Source organism: Chenopodium quinoa, unplaced genomic scaffold, assembly GCF_001683475.1.
Source record: "Chenopodium quinoa cultivar QQ74 unplaced genomic scaffold, ASM168347v1, whole genome shotgun sequence".
Taxonomy (NCBI): domain Eukaryota; kingdom Viridiplantae; phylum Streptophyta; class Magnoliopsida; order Caryophyllales; family Amaranthaceae; genus Chenopodium; species Chenopodium quinoa.
In genome coordinates this window covers 1-17,459 of record NW_018745368.1, presented here as the reverse complement: position 1 = coordinate 17,459, position 17,459 = coordinate 1, and the positions used below count along the sequence as shown (strand labels likewise).

The 17,459-nt window shown below is 43.3% G+C and overlaps 1 protein-coding gene across 1 annotated transcript; it reads left to right on the top strand.

The window, feature by feature from the left end:
• The first annotated feature begins 16,649 nt into the window (after positions 1–16,649).
• On the top strand, positions 16,650–16,918 carry LOC110712847. The gene has a single exon (XM_021891299.1). The coding sequence runs from the start codon at positions 16,763–16,765 to the stop codon at positions 16,907–16,909; it is 147 nt and encodes a 48-aa protein (XP_021746991.1). The 5' UTR covers positions 16,650–16,762; the 3' UTR covers positions 16,910–16,918.
• The last annotated feature ends 541 nt before the right edge of the window (positions 16,919–17,459 follow it).

Below are 17,459 nucleotides of genomic sequence, written 5' to 3'. Positions count from 1 at the left end.
AAGTAGAGTCGAGGGTCGACTCTACTTCAGGGGTACGAGAGCAAGTACCCCTGCACTGCGTCCCGAGCTTCAAGTGGCTCTATGACGAGTACTTTTTGGCCGCCTGCGGCCTCAGCAGTCGGTGCTCAAGAGGTAGTCGGCCTGTCGAATACTCTGTTGTTCCATACATTTGTTGTTTATCTTTTATTAACTTTGTTGTTTGTTTTTGCAGCTGACGCCATGAGCAAAATCACCGCCTCCAAGACTGCGGCGGCCATGTTGCGGGCCTCTATTATGTAACAAGCTTCAACCGATTCCCCCAAGAAGGGGGCACCCTTGGTGAGCTCCGAACCTTTCACCCTCTTTTTGGAGTGTTTATGCATATACTGACTTTTTTCTTCTTTTTTAGACGGGTGCTCCAAGAGCTTCATCTTCCCAACAGCCGGACCCCAAGGCCCGGAAGACGACTGTTGGGAGCTCTCCTGGTTCTGCCAGGAAACAGGTGGCGGCTGAGAAACAGCCGGCCACTTCTTCTAAAACTCCAACTGGGCCGCCTAGAGGTATGAAGTTGTCCTTGTAAATTTTAGACTTGCTCCCTTTGTTACTAAGTCTAATCCGTTTGTTTATGCTTGATGCAGCCGGCCCCCAGGAGCCTGACTTGGTAGAGATGGCCAAGTCTATGATCAGGGCAGTTCCTCCAGCTGAAAGGGAGGCGGTCAGGGGTGTCGGCACCCTTGACCTTGACGGGATTGCAGGGGTCCTTGCTGAGGTATACTTAGCATATTTTTGAGTATTTGAATTTCTGGACGCCTGTTTTCTTTTTTTTTTGGAAACTGACGCCTGTTTTTTTGTACTTAGGCCCTGCTCCGAGTTAACGGCCTTCGCAAGCCGCTTGATCGGAAGAACAAAGAGGTAAAGGCTGCAAAAGCTATGGCCGCCTCTGACTGTGATAAGGCAATGTTTCAAATTGCCCAAAATGAAGTACTGACCATTGATATTCTTTATTATCAGGCGCAGGCTACCACCGCTGTTCGGGCTCAGTTAGAGGTGGCCCAGAAGAAGAATGACGAGCTGGAGGCGACCATCACAAATCTCAAGGCCGAGCTGAAACCTCATCGCCTGAAAATGTACTCTTACGAAGCCATGGAGAAATCCTTGGCCAGCGTAAAGGAACGCCTGGTGACCCAGGAGAAGAGTCTTACCCAAGAGCTCTCGGAAAAGGCCGAGCAAGAGAAGAAAGAGCTGGTCCGGGAGATGATGGAAGACTCCGCTCAAATCCAGCGCATGACCTGGGGCCGCCTCTTCCCCAGTGCCGACTTTGCCTCTTGGGAAAGAACGTACCGCCAGTGTTCGGATACATATAATCAAGAGATCCTGGCGGCTGCTGAAGAAGAGGCGTTGGGGGAAGCGTTGGAGGAGGAGGAGGAGCCGGTAGTGGCGCTTGTGCCGCTTGGGGGTAAGGCATCAAAAAAGGATGCAGCTGAAGCCGAGTCCAGCAAGAAGAGTGCTGACCAGGCGGCAACTGCTAATACTGAACTGCCCCCTTCTTAAGCTTTATGTATTCTTTCCACGGCCTGCGTGCCGTTTGCTTTGTATTTACCCGGCCAGGGGGCCGGGGCTTTGAATATTTTGCTGGTCTTTAATGACCGGCTTATTTTTAATGAATTTTTGTTTTGCTTCAAATTTGTCTAAGTATTCCATATCTAATATCCAATTGTTCACTAGACCGACTGTTTTACATGGCCGAACGTTGCAGACAGGTACGGATAGTTAGTACGTCGCCTATGCCCCTGGACGACTGGTTGTCTGTTTCCAGGATAGACGATCAGTCGGCCATTTATCCAATCAGTATTCGAACTATTTTGTCTGGATCCTTTTTAGGCAGGCGGTCCTGTCATTTGTAAATTTAACCAAGTAGGAAAGTGGTCTGACCAAGTAAATAGAGTATTACCTAGTCGCCAAGGAACTGAGTAGTAGAGATAACAAGCGGCGGGTACCGGTTGTTTCCCTTTAATGACAATGTTTGTTGGCTTTTAACTCATAATTTGTTAACCTAGCAGGAGTAGTGGTTGAGAGCCCCTGTTTGTTAAAAACAGGCGGACGACTCATACCTTTTAGGCTCCATACTAAGTTTGAGTGACTATTAAGTTAACATAGGAGTTACTTAGTCTTCGTCACAATCTAGATTGAGTAGTAGAGGTACCAGGCGGCGGAGGCCGGCTGATCCCCTTGATTTGCCAATGTTTGTTGGCTATTAACTCAAAAGGTTACCTAGTAGGAATAGGGGTTTGAGTGCCCCTGTTAGCCAAAAACAGGTGGTCTACTCAAACCTTTTAGGTTCCATACCAAATTTGAGGGAGTGACTATGAGTTAACGTTGGAGTTACTCAGTCGCCGTCACTTTTGCTTGAGAAGTAGAGGTACCAGGCGGCGTAGGCCGGCTAGACCCCTTGATTCGCCAATGTTTGTTGGCTATTAACTCAATAGGTACCCCCTGCATTTATCCCAAGTAATACAGGCAGTCATCTGACTCAGATGTCAACTGCTACCACTGGTTTGGTTAGTGATAGAGTTATCCTTGTCTCAAAAACGACTATGTGGTTGCCCTTGGGGACAGTCGTATAGGTGTCGTGTAATTAGTTTATAGAACAATGTTCCACCCAAAAGGGAGCTGCTCTCTGCGACGAATTTCATCCGGAGGGATGCCGTCGGACGCCTGCTATGATGTTGGGACAGGTCGTATTAGTTTTGTAGATTTGATCAGTTGGCTTGGCGCCTGGTCTGATCATTCGGCCTGTGGCCTTGGTAAGTTCTTGGTGAACGTAGGTGCTAAGTAAAAGGAGGGTAGCCGCCTGTTAGGCACAGGGTCGGCCAGGCCCTAATCTTTTTAGCTAAGTATTAGGGGGGTGGCTATGTGTTTGGAACCAGTCGGCCATCTTCTTATGGAGAGTAGCCGACTATATGCCCAGACGACATGCCCCTATTGTGAGTGAAATACTCAATGGAGAGTAGCCGACTGTAAAGGTACAGACGGCATGCCCCTCTGAAGATAGAGTGAAAAACTCAATGGAGAGTAGCCGACTGTAAAGGTACAGACGGCATGCCCCTCTGAAGATAGAGTGAAAAACTCAATGGAGAGTAGCCGACTGTAAAGGTACAGACGGCATGCCCCTCTGAAGATAGAGTGAAAAACTCAATGGAGAGTAGCCGACTGTAAAGGTACAGACGACATGCCCCTCGTAGTACAAAATTGAATAGTAAGTGCAAACTTTTATTAAGTAGCTCTTTACTTTACATCATTCAAAAGAAATATTTCTTAAGATTATCTACATTCCAAGTTTGAGGCAACGGTTGTCCGTCTGGTGTTTCCAGACGGTAGGTACCGTCCCTGACTTCCTCATAGATTCGGTAGGGTCCTTCCCAGTTGGGAGTTAGTTTTCCAGACTCATTAGCCCTACCAACTGCTTCCATTTTTCTAAGTACAAAGTCCCCTACTTTGAGTGGACGCCTGTGTACTTTTTTGTTGTATGATCTAGTCATTCTCAGGCGATAGATCTCATGGCGCAAGACAGCATTGCCCCTCTTTTCAGGAAGTGAGTCTAATGCCAGGCGCATGGCTTCCCAGTTTGCCTCTTCGTCATATAGCATTACTCGAAGAGTCGGCTCGTAGTGTTCTATTGGAAGAACAGCTTCCGCACCGTAAGTTAGGAGGAATGGAGTTTCTCCAGTTGCCCCTTTTTCAGTCGTCCTAATGGCCCAGAGAACATGTGGTAGTTCATCCGCCCATAGGCCGCCTGCTCGTTCAATCTTTTTCTTGAGACCGTCTGAGATGATTTTATTAAAGGCTTCTACCTGGCCGTTTGCTTGTGGACGACCGACAGATGCAAAGTAGTTTGCAATTCCTTGATCACCCAACCAGCTTTTGAGAACAGGCGTCTCAAATTGGGGACCATTATCAAAAACCATAGACATGGGAACCCCGAACCGAGTGATGACATTTTTCCAAATGAATGAAATTACATCTTTCGTTTTGATTCCCTTTACAGCCTCCGCCTCTACCCATTTAGTGAAGTAGTCGACGGCAACAAGTATGTACCACCTTCCGCCTGTAGCAGGCGTATATGGACCCAGAATGTCCATGCCCCACTTAGCAAACGGTAGTGGGCTGTGAATGGTAGTGAGGTCAGTAGCCGGACGGTGAATTAGTTTGCCAAACCTTTGGCACTTGTCACATTTTTTCACCATCTCCATTGCATCTGCTTCCAAAGTAGGCCAAAAGTAGCCCTGCCGCCTTGCCCTTTGAGCAAGCATCCTACCACCTATATGAGAAGCACAGTAACCAGAGTGAAGATCGTCTAGTATCTCTCGTCCCTTTTCTGGAGTAACACACTTTAAGAAGGGTTGAAGGTACCCCTTTTTGTGAAGTTCTCCCTTTATCATTTCAAAACAGGTGGCTCGTTTTTTCAGTGTTGCCGCCTGTTGAGTATCATCCGGCAGTGTACCGTTTGTCAGATATGCCCTGATTGAATCCATCCAGGTTGAGCTTCTGTCTAGGATTCCAATAGGGTTTTCCTCGATGCTTCTCTTCTCCATTACTTCCCAAAAAACAGTTCGAGGAGTATCAGAGGAGGCGGATGATGCTAATTTTGACAGTGCATCCGCCTGGTTGTTTTCTGATCTCGGCACTTGGATCAGATGGAAATCCTCAAGGGAGCCGACTGCTTGTCGGACCGCCTGTAAATACTTGATCATGGCCGGATGGGTTGCTTCGTATTCGCCATTGTACTGACTCACTATCAATTGTGAATCGGAACAAGCGTCTATTTTTCTTTCCCCTGCCGCCTTGCACATGCGGATCCCGGCTAGTAAAGCTTCATATTCTGCCTCATTGTTTGAAGCCTGAAAACTGAAGCGTAGAGCATACTCGTACCTGTCGCCCTCTGGCGACTGACATATGACGCCTGCTCCACAACCATTTGAAGTAGAGCTTCCGTCCACATATACCTTCCATACTTGGTCTGGAACTTGAGAGTCAGGAGGACGAGTCATCTCTACAATAAAATCAGCAAAGGCTTGCCCCTTCACTGCTTTTCTAGGCTCGAATGTAACTTCGAGGCTCTGTATTTCTATGACCCATTTGATCATTCGGCCTGACGACTCCATGATGGTAAGTGGCCGCTTGATAGGTTGGTCTGTATACACGACGACTGTATGTGCCAAAAAGTAGGGCTTCAATTTTTTAACAGCCATGAAGAGTGCAAGACCAAATTTCTCCACTAGGGGATACCTCAACTCGGCATTTTTCAGTACGTGACTGACAAAGTAGACTGGGAGCTGACAACCGTCCCTTTCAGCAAGGAGAACAGCGCTTAACGCATGATCAGAGACGGCCAGGTACATGTAGAGAACCTCTTTGGGCAAAGGGCTGACCAGCCTCGGCAAGGAATGCAAGTGAACTTTTAATTTCTGGAAGGTGGCCTCAGCATCCGGCCCCCATTCAAACCTTGCCTTTTTCTTAATTTCCTGGAAAAAAGTATAGGCATTTGTCGCCTGATCGGCTTAGAAATCTTCCCAAGGCCGCCAGACAACCTGTTAACTTATTAACCTCTCGGATGGTACGAGGCGACTGCATGTCAATGACCGCCTGCACCTTCTCAGGGTTCGCCTCTATTCCTCTCTGATTGATAAGGAATCCGAGAAATTTCCCAGACTCAACTCCAAATACACATTTCTTGGGATTGAGCATGACATGGTGCCGCCTGAGTGTGGCGAAAGTTTCTCGGAGGTCCGACAGATGATCTTTCTGAAGTTTAGTTTTGACAATCATATCATCAATGTATGCCTCGACGTTTCTCCCAATCTGATCAAAGAACACAGTGTTTATCATTCGTTGGAAGGTAGCCGGGGCATTCTTAAGACCAAACGGCATGACCGTGTAACAGTATAACCCCTGATCAGTGACAAAGGCCGTCTTCTCCTGATCTTTCTTCCATAAAGGAATTTGATGGAAACCAGAATAGACGTCCATAAAACTCATCAAGGCATGGCCGGCTGTTGAGTCGACCAGGTTATCAATTTTAGGCAGAGGGTAACTGTCTTTGGGGCACGCCTTGTTTAAGTCTGTGTAGTCTACACACATTCGCCAGGTGCCATTCGGCTTTTTAACAAGCACCACATTTGCAACCCAGTCTGGGAAGTAACATTGCCGAATGAACCCTGCATCAAGTAATTTTTTAACTTCGGCGGCTGCCGCCTGACTTCTTTCTTCGCCATGGTTCCGCTTCTTTTGCCGTACCGGCTTCTTTTTCGGATCCACGGCGAGTTTATGTACCGCCAGATCAGGACTAATGCCTGGCATTTCATGGACTTAGAATGCAAATATGTCCTTGTATTCTTTCAATAGGTTGTGAAAGTTGTCACCAAGGTTTCTCAGAGCAGTCGTCCCAACTTTGACTGTTCGGTCAGGACGTGAGTCGTCTAAGATCAGGTCCGCATGCTCACCAGCCGGCTGAGGGCGGAACTCATCCGGCCGCTCCTCTGCCAATGATTGTTATTTTCTTGCTTTTCTTGCGGCCCCTGTCTGGGATGCCTTTCTCTTTTTGCCGCCTGCTTCTTGAACAGGCGCACTCTCCTTGTCAAGGTCTGTTTTTTCACCGCTTGACCCAGTAGCCATAACAGTGGGCTTGACATCCGAGAGATAGCACTCTCGGGCCATCCTCTGATCTCCCTTAGGGAGCCGACTGTTCCATTATCCCTCTCAAACTTGAGCAACATAAGAGACGGGATTATAACAGCCTTGGAATTATTCAGGGTAGGTCGACCCAGAATCATGTTGTAGGCCGAGAGTTCCTCTACTACCAGGAACCGGACTACCATGTGTCGTCCTTCCCCTTTTTCGCCCAGGAGGATGGGTAAATCTACTCGTCCCAGTGGGTGGACGACTCCTCCTCCAAACCCTACTAAAGGGTGGGAGGCCGGATGTATGCAATCAGTCTGATATTTTAGTTTCGACAGACATTTGCTACTGATGAGATCTGAGGAGCTTCCGGTATCTATGAGGATTCGGCCAACTCTCTGGTTGGCCACTTTACATTCAATAACGAGAGGGTCGTCATGCGGCCCCCTTACCCCTCCTAGATCTTCTTCAGTGATGACAATCTCAGGAAATGAATATTTGGACGACCGTTCTTGGTGAACGGAATTTACATCTAACCGCCTGATATTGTCTTTGCTGCCCCTAATAGTGGGGCCGCCTCCTGAGAAGCCGCCTGCAATGGTGTAGACGACTGCATCATCTGTATCGGAGTTGTCGGCCTGTTGGTTCTTTTTGGTCGACTGCTTTTTTGAGGAAGTGTTCCCCGTAGATTTCTTGACATAAGTGTCAAGATCACCTTGCTCAGCCAGGTGGTCTAGGTACCGCATGAGACTGATGCAGTCATTGGTGTGATGACCAACATCATCATGATAAGCACATAATTTATCTTGGTTCCGGTTGTTTGCAGAACCCTTCATGGGGACCGGCTTCTCAATTGAGATCCGTCCCTTGATTTCTTTTAGGATAAACTGGTTATCCTTGTTAAACGCATACTTTGGGGAGTATGGTTTGAATTCTTTTTTCTTTTTCTGGGCCGGCTGTTTAGAGGAATCAGCCGCCCATACCTCTTTTCTTTTCTCATCTTTGTTAGACGACTGTTTCTGTCGTCCTTCTCTTTTTTCGAACCTTTTCCCGTCCGACTGTTTTATCGTACAAAGATCAGTCGCCTGTATATAGGCTTCTGCTTCAATCAAGGCCTCTTGAAGAGTCGCCACTCTTTTTCGAACCAAATCAAATTTGAAGGTAGACCCGTCTTTGAGACCTCTGAAAAAGTCAGTATAAGCTACCTCATCCGGTAACCCTTGAATCTGTATTCTCATCAGGTTAAACCGCCTGATGTAAGAACGAAGCCCCTCCTTCTCGCCCTTCTGAATTGTTCCCAAATCAAGGGTCGTTTTCTTCGCAGGGATGTTCATGGCGAAGTTGGAGGAAAATAAGTAAGCAAGCGTCCTGAAGCTATTTACACAACCAGTCGGCAGGTTGCCGAACCATTGCTGTGCGATTCCTTTGAGAGTCGCTGGGAAACACTTGCACCAGGTGGGATCATCCAACCCTTGAAGGTACATCAGGTTGGTGAATGCCATCAGATGGTCTTCTGGGTTAGTAGTGCCGTCATAGGCGCCTACTAGTACATTTTTCACTTTGGTCGGCTGAGCGGCTTCAGTAATTTCCTTGGAGAAGGCCGACGACTGTTCACCAAGTCTAAGCAACCGTAGCTGCCAGTCCATAGGTTGGACGTTTTTGCAGCAGGTCCACCAAACGGAGGTGGCTGCAAAAAATACTGTTGTTGCGGCACAAATGGTAAGTTTGGTACCGCCTGGCCGCTATAAAAGCCGGACTGACGGGAGGTGCCGCCTGACTAACTCTCATGATACGACTGAGTATGCCTCATCGAGGCATTTCGCAAACTGTCTTGAAAGTTTGAAGTAGAGGCCGACTCTGACAATCGGTCACTCTTCTTCTGCTCTAGCAGTAGCCGAGCATCTGTGAATGTTTGCTTCGACCCGTCCGCCTAAATATGACGAACAGGTTTCCTATTTCCTGTAGGATAACGGAATTTTGTGAAATCAAGGGCAAGTGGCTCCCGCTTCCTAGATTTAGGATGAGGAGTCGCCTATCGCCCTTGAACTGGCTTCCTCTTCAGTGAAATAGAGGGTTTCTTGCCGACTGCTCCTTGACTGGAGCAGGCGGCTTCTTGTTGATCAACTCTTGAATCTCTCCCTTGAAGTCCCTCATGAAGGTCATGAGTTCGTTCCTTGTGATGGGAGCAGACCCATCAGTCGGCTGTTGCCGAACAGGCGGTGTGCCTGCTGGCTCGCTTCCTGTTTGAAGATGCTCCCGTTCCCTCCTTTCGGTATGACGGGTACGTCGGGCCCTTAGGGTCCCGTCTGAAGTTGTATGAGCTTCAACTTCGAATTCACTTTCGGTATCATGGTCCGACTGAACTTGAGGGTCGTCTAGGGGACGCCTCTCTTCAGGAGTCGGTACAGACTTGGATTCCATCTCAGAAGTACTCTCCCCACAGACGGCGCCAAATGTTTCGGGGTTTTCTGATGTCCTGCGGGAGAGTTACAATTCCGAGACTGGAACCGGACGCCTGTACCTGCAAAATAACGGAGACTCCTGTGAGCTCCGCCTCCAACGGTCAAGTTAGTACCTGATTAAGGAGTAATTAATGCGGAAATTAAAGTGATTTGGTCTCTCTAGGTGAGAGTGTTTAATGTAGGTAATCTGCTTTGTTAGCGAGATCAGCCGGTTATTACTGTGTGTAATTAATGTGTTTTTTCCGTAACGTTTCTGTTCTCTTTTTGTAATTCCCTTAATGAGGATTAAGGGAGGTATTTATAACCTTGGGAAACGTGCCCATCCTAGGTTTAGGTAAACCTAGGGCCGATTGGGCTTCCCTCGGAAGTTGGGCCTGGGTGGCCGGTTTCTCCATTAGGCATGGAGTATGCCACATGTCTTGACATAACAGGTCCAAGGTGGACGAATAAGCGCGTGCCACGTGGGAAGCCCTGACTGTTCCAACTGGGGGACACTTGGCAGGACCTGATTGGTCCACGTGGCGCATTCCGATTGGTGGGAGCAAAATCCCCTAATCAAAGATAGTTTTAATTTATTACTCCGTAATTATTAGTAATGATATGAGTAATGATTACAAGCATGAAGTGGTGAATTTAACGTCGAACCTTAGGATATGAAATTAATCGAGTAAAAAACGATGCTGATAAAGTTTGAAAATTCACGGCTCTTGCTCGCCAAATGATATAATGGACTACCAGTGATTTTTTTCTCTTGTTTTTGGGTGTTAGAGAGGGGCAAGGCCTCAAACTAATTAATTACTAAAAAAATCATAGTCATACCGCTCTAACTATATATCATTGATCATGAAGAATCCTCTCTAAACCCAAAGGAATACACTCCATTCTAGCCGAATGATTGATTCCCGCATTTGCTAGCCAATCCACCACCTCTTTACCTTTCGCGCAATAAACATGAATAAAAAGAAATCTCCCACTCTCATTGCTCCTTATCATTCCCTTGCATTCATTGTTAATAAACCTGGGCACGGGCCGAGTTGGCCCGCGTGCCGCCCGCACGGCCCGCCGTTCGGGAGCAGCCCGGCACGACCCGAAGTCAAGCACGGCACGGCACGAAGTTCGACTTCCGTGCCACGGGCCGTGCCACGGACACGGTGGAGAATTCCCAGGCACGGCCCGGCACGAGCACGGGCAAGGCCCGCCGTGCTGGCCCGCAGGCACGACCCACGTGCCTGCGGGCCAACGACTAGTTAAACGGCTATAAACGGCTAGTTTTTTTGCCAAAAAATTCTATAAATACTCACCTCCATTTCATTCCCAAATCACAAAATCACAATCTCTTCTTCTTATCTCTTATATTCTCTAAATCTCTAATAATCCTTATTTTCTTAAATTCTCTAATTATTCTCTTAAATTCTCTAATTATTTTCCTAATATCGGAAAAAATTAAAAAGTTCGTAATCGTAATTAGTGGAGCGTTGAAGCACGGTTGTAAGATCTAAACTAATCTTAAATTTATTATTGTTTTATTGTTATTATTAGAATAATCTTGTTTAATTATTATTGTTGTTAATTGTTATTGTTGTTGTTATAATTGTTGTTATTAATTATTATTATTGTTACAATTGTTGTTATTATTTATTTTTGTTGTTATTGTTATTGTTATAGTTGTTGTTATTAATTATTATTATTGATATTTTTATTGTTAAAATTGTTGTTATTAATTATTATTATTATAGTTAACCACTTTTTATTAAAAAATTAATTGTTAATTATGGCAAATCGAAAACCCATCATCTAGGTCTAGGGGGAAAGGCCGACTTATCCGTAGTAGTAGTTCTAGGGAACCACCAAATACAACGAGCCCCCAAATTACGAGTCAAACCAATGACCCCATTTACTTCCCCCGGGCTATGAGCCATATAATACGTCGGGATTTCCAGCACCACCACTAAACCAATTTCCACTACCACCATACCAATTTCCACTAATTATATCGGTAATCAACAAAACTATTGTTCTAGCCAAGGTAGCCAAGAAAGTACCCGAATTCCTCCGGTTCTATCCCTTCTAACTGCCACTTCCCACTAGTCCCCTACTAACCAATACAATCATGAATGGTTAACCGAAACTGAGATGCTACTTTTGAAAAACCGAAGGAGTGAGGTATGGCGTTATTTTGTCCTAAGTAAAGATGGTGAACAATGGGCAAAATGTAAAAACATGTAATAGTGTATTCACGGCAGTTACCAAAAACGGGACGGGACACTTATCTAGAACACATGAAAGCTTGTGCAAAAACCAGCTAGTGATCCAACCCAACCCAAAATTTCCCAATTCCATCCATACGGCTTTACATACAACTATGAGAGGATAGGGATGAACTAGGAAAAATGATAGTACAACGCCGAACAACCTTTTCTTTTCTCGGAAAGTGACGCATTCAACACCTACATTAACAAAGCACTAACAACCCCAACATAAAAGAATCTCTAGGAAAACCGTTCGTTCCGCAGCAATGAAAAATTTCCTAGAGTACAAAGTCCGGTTACAAGCCGAATTGAGTAACCTTAACTGTAGAGTATCTTTAACAGCCGATTCTTGGGATAGTGGTTATAAATATCACTATTTATGTGTGACTTGCCATTGGGTAGATGATCAATGGATGTTACAAAAAAGAATAATACATTTCAAAATGCTGGAATACCCACACACCGGCATTAACATTGCTCACCATTTAATGCAAGCAATAGACGAATACAACCTTCGAGATAAAATGATGTCTATGACTTTTGATAATGCAACCTCTATGACATACACAACTAATCTTATCAAACAAAACTTAACCGATGTACTATTAGACCGTGAAGCTCTTCATACTAGATGTGTTTTGCCATGTACTTAAACTTATGTGTACAGGATGGAGTTCTCGGGCAATTGGCCCATACTACAGCAAAATCAGAGATGCTATTATGTCTATTAATAGCTCTAACATGAGATACCAAGAATGGAAGAGTTTTCTAAAACAACAAAAGATAAGGGTAATAAAAATTAGAACCGATTGCCCAACTAGGTGGAATTCCCCTATGACATGTTAACAAAGGCAATTGAGTACAAGGGCCCGTTGACATTATTTTACAACCAAAAATTTCCACAAAATGCTTTGTATGATGATGATTGGAATAACTGTGAAAGATATATGCAATTTTTACAATTATTATATAACATGACGTATTGTTTTTCTACTGTTTACAATCCTTGTGCTCAAAACTTTCTTTCTAATGCATGCTTACTCGCCCAACTTTTCGCTGATCATCGCGATCAAAGTGATTATGATCAGTATCTTCCAGCAATGGAAAAAAAGTGGCGTAAATATTATAGTCAGATTCCTTTGATTTATTTTTTGCTTCCATATTAGATCCTAGGCAAAAGTATGAAAACACATTTATGTTAGTTGACATTTACTTTCAATGCATGTTTCTTGACGATGATGTAGAAAACTATAAGACTAATGTGAAGGATCAGTTTTTTGCTTTATATAGAGTCTATGAAGCCAAATATGGCACCGTTTCCTCGCTCAGGGCCTTCCCAACCATCTAAAAACGTAAGTAAGAAGGCCAAACATTTATTTTCACAAGCTACTAACTTGATTTCAAGGTTTTCAGGTGATTCATCAATCAGGAGAACGCAAAGCGACGTCTCGGAGTTGCAGATGTACCTGAGTTACGACTTCACCAAAGGCATGGACGACGATGAGATAAACAGCCTCGACCTCCTTGCATGGTGGAAACAACAAAGCTCGAAGCATCCAACTTTGGCGGCAATGGCACGAGACATTCTTGCTATCCAAGTTTCCTCCGTCGCCTCCGAACGAGCTTTCAGCGCATCCGGAAGGGTTTTAGACGATAGAAGAACAAGTCTAAAACCCGAAACACTAGAAATGTGCGTGTGTTTCAAAGATTGGTTGGATGCGGAAAATCGCTCACAAGACCGTTCTTACGACCACAACGACAACGAAGAAGGAACCTCCGCTTCCGGTTCGGGTTCGGCTAGTTCCCAATCTATGCAACTAGCCGATGACCTTGAAGGCGAAGACGAAGACGAAGACGAAGACGAAGACGAGACGAGCAAGAAGAAGGAGAAGAAGAATAGACAATTATTGTATATTGTACGATTTTAAAAATATCAATTTTATCATTTTCCAATTTTTGTTTAATACCATCATTGTATGATTTTTATCATTGTTATCATTGTACAATTTTCTCAACTCAAGTAATAAATAATATAAACGCATTATTCACATCCAAAGTCCAATTTGCCTTTTTTCCCCGTTTTGTTACAATTTGTAAATTCATATTAAAATAAAATAAAATTATACCAATTACTAATAAATCATAAACATTAAATTTTAAAGTAATAGTATAAAGTAAATATATAAATATAAATATTGAATATACAAATTATAAAACATAAATATTCAACTTATAATTATAAAATTCATAACTTAATAACTTATAACTTATAAGTTATAAACTTATAAGTTACCTTATAAAACTTATAATTATAATTTTATAACTTATATACATTATAAACTTATTAATTAATAATGTTGTCATTAAAAAAAAAAAAAAAAAAATGAAAACTGCACCAGCCCGCGCAGGCCAGCCCGCAGCCCGGCACGTGGCCGGCACGGCACGAGCCCGCCAGGCACGGGCCGTGCCGTGCCGTGGGCTGGCCTGTGAAAATGGCCGGCACGGCACGGCACGAAATCCTGGGCCCGCCGGCACGACCGGCACGGCACGAACCAGCCCGCGGCCCGCCAGGCACGGCCGCGGCGGCCCGGCACGGCCCGCGGCGGCCCGGCACGGCACGGTGCCCAGGATTAATTGTTAATATGCACTCAGTCCCCGACATGTATATTCGAGTCTTTGTACAAGCATGGTATCAATGGCATTACACTTCAAAACTAAGGGGTCGTTTGGTTGGTGAAGGTGAAAGGGAATGACTTTAAGAAAGGGAAACAAAAGGAATGGAAAGCTAAACCCTTATTTTTATTTGTTGTTTGTTTTGCATCTAGGAAAGTGAATTAGCCAAACAAATACTATTACATCTCCCCCTACAACCACCACCACTTCAATTTACACTTCACCCTACCACCACTGCTTTGTCACCGTCCTCTTCACCACGTCGTCGCCCCTCCCATCCGACCGCCGCCCGCTTGCTGCCACTGCCCTCCCCATCCACCTTTACAGCCACCATTATCTATTCTTCTACAACCACCACCATTTCTACCTCTGTCTTTCACCCTACAACCACTACTTTAGTCACGGTTGTTGCCCTTCGATCCCTCCAATCATCACTTGCTACCTTCTATCGCCGCCAACCCTCTTCTCTTTTTTTTTTAGTAAAATTTTCTTAGATCTAGCTTGCTTGGTTGTTTTTAGGGTGCTAAAGGCTTTATATGGGTGTTTGGGGTTGTTTATGTGGTGGTTAATTAGGGGTTTCGGTGGTGGGCGAGGGTACGAGGCGAGGGGTTTCGGTGAGGTGGCTAGCTGTTTCGGTGGTGGGTAGTGTGGTGCGGTGGTGGCTGGGTGGTTTTGGGTAGTTTCGGTGGTGGCTGGGTGTGGCGTCAGTGTGTCGACGATTTGTTGGTGGCTAGGCGATGATTATAGTGGTGGTTGGGTGGTGGTGTCGGTGGGCAGTTGGTGTTTCAAGGGTGGTCAAGGTAGTTAAAAGGTTGGTCAAGGTAGTTGGGTGAAGAGGAGTTTGGGGGTTAGGGTGATTCCACCGGGAGGGGTTGGGGAATGAAAATAGAGGAAAATGGGGTAATGGGAGGGGTAAAGGGAATGATTGAATTTGCCTATCAAACATCAACAAAGGGAATCATGACAGTTGATTCCCTTTCCCTTTGTTAAATACCCCAACTAAACGGCCCCTAAGTTATTTATGGCAATCTAGTGCTTTAGCCTTATACTAGTACTAGTAATTATAAGTCAGAGTAGCTTATGTTATGGAACCATGTGTATTGCTTTCAATTCTTTATCCCTGCACCCACCTCTCAACTGTATATGGATAAGGGATAGGTCGGGTGTTTCCCTTGTAATTTAATTTCTATTGCAATGTGATTTAACTTTTTGATTTGTGTAATAAAGCTTATAAAGTACTCACATTATTCTGCTAAATTTTGACACGCATATTAAGGAATTTAATAAGACGAAGTAAGCATGCTAAAAAAAAAAGGTAGTAGAGGGGTCCACAAGAAAAACATTTCATATAGATTAATTGTAATTAAAAAAAAAAAAATTAAGTAAAAAGAAGATTTTTTGTGAACATCCAAAAAAGAAAACTAGAAAATTATTTGTAGATGAATGGAGTACTTATACAAAGCTCATGTGAAGTGCATTCATAAGAAGGAATTGGAAGATTTTGATTCCCATGTTGATGAAAGGTTAGTGAAATTTCTCTTAATTTTTAAAGTTAAGTCACCGAAAAAATCAAGAAATTTAATTATCTACCGACTAACTCACTTAGTATTAAAAAAATGTGGCCTTATGGTCCATCAACAAGCCTGGCTAACTTCATATTTAAATGACTCTACGTCTCTACCCACATTTAACTCTAATCTCCACTACTCTCCTTCTAAAAGAAGGTCATGTTTGCTGGGTTTTACACGGTTAATAAGGAAAATAAAATAGTGGAAACAATGAAAGTAGATGTTATACTTTGATTTATCAAGTAAGCATAAATAAATTTTGAAAAAAGAATATTTGCATTGAAAGTAGGTAAATATTTTTGTAATTAAATAAGAATGATTACATTAGCGGGACATTTGGTATGAGGGGTGGATTAAGTAGGATAAGAAGGTGGAATAAATAAGTGGGATAGGGATTAAAAAAAATACGGAGTAATATATTCCATTGTTTGGTATAGGTTGGAAGTAGATTGAAATAACTAATAAAAATACATAACTACCCTTACTATCATTTCTCCACTCTCTTTTCCTTTCCCCTTCATTAAGGGTAGAAAACATCTTTTATCCATTTATTTAATCCTCATCCCTTGTACCACCCCTTTAGTTACGAGGGATAACTCCCTTTTTTTTTTATCCCCATCCCAACCCCCCTCTTTATCCCCAATTCCCCATGATCCCATCCCTCTAAACAAACAAAAGACTAGTTAAATCCTTTATCTTAAATCCTTATCCCTTCTTTCCTATCCCTCTAAGCAAACATGCTGTAGAAATATGCAAATATTTTGATGAATAAGGATAGTTGCATTGAAAATATGTATATTTGAGGAGAATTTACAAGAGAAAAATAATTTAATTTAAAAATATTAATATGTAATGTTAAAGAGGAATAGGTGATAGGTGATTAGGAAAACCTTTAAAATGACAAATGTAATTATCTTCTAGAGACGAAAGGAGTATTCCATATTCCATTCTCGATTCCGATTAGTAAGAATAAAGTGACGTTATTGGTTAGAGTATGCTTAAATCAAGTACTCCAAAGTCAACTACTTCATAAGCTACCCGAGAATCCAACTGAGAAGCTAACTATACTTGTCTTCCAAATCAACCACCCTTCATTCTTAAATTTCTCCTTCAAATTCCATCAAAATCAAATTCAAATTCAATCAATTACTCAAACATGGCGATGCCTTGGAGTATGACGTTATGGATATCAAAGATGGTATGGTTGGCACTTGCCGGTTGGATTTCTTCTTGTTTAATCGTAGCCGATGAAGTTGCCAGCTCTATTCGTACTGGTGATATTGGTGCCTTCCATGTCGGTTGATTTCTTCTCTTTTTTATATTAATTTTTTGGTGAGTTTTTTCAATCATCTATTTTCTTCATCAATTTATGTGTTTTGACTTTTTAAATTTTGATGGTTTCTAATTAGCAAAAATTGAATTTTTTCTATTTGGGTTTTTTTCAATTTGTTTGATTCAATCTCTATTGCTCTATTTGATTGAATTGTTTTGTTCTATGGCCGGTTAGAGTAGAGGGCATTTAGGGTTTATATTTGAAAGTTTGGTAGAAAAAGAAAAAATAGAAAAAGAACTTGTGGATGTTTATGGAAAAAAATGTAACTTAAAGCGTGACATGCTCTCACGTGTAGGATCTAAACGTTGCTACTTTTGAATTGGCCATTTGTTTCATTGTTTGTATATCTATAGGAGTAACACATATACAAGAGATTTTTTTTTATTTTTTTTATTTTTTGGCCAAAACATGGTGAGATTGGAGACTAACCCGAAACTAGTTGTATAAAATATAGTTAGTGATTTATGCATGATATGATGGGATTTGCTTTACTTATAATTGGGAGATCATTTAGATTGCT

Coding starts and splice junctions, on each gene's coding strand:
- LOC110712847 (XM_021891299.1), top strand. CDS start 16,763: ATGGCGATGCCTTGGAGTATGACGTTATGGATATCAAAGATGGTATGG.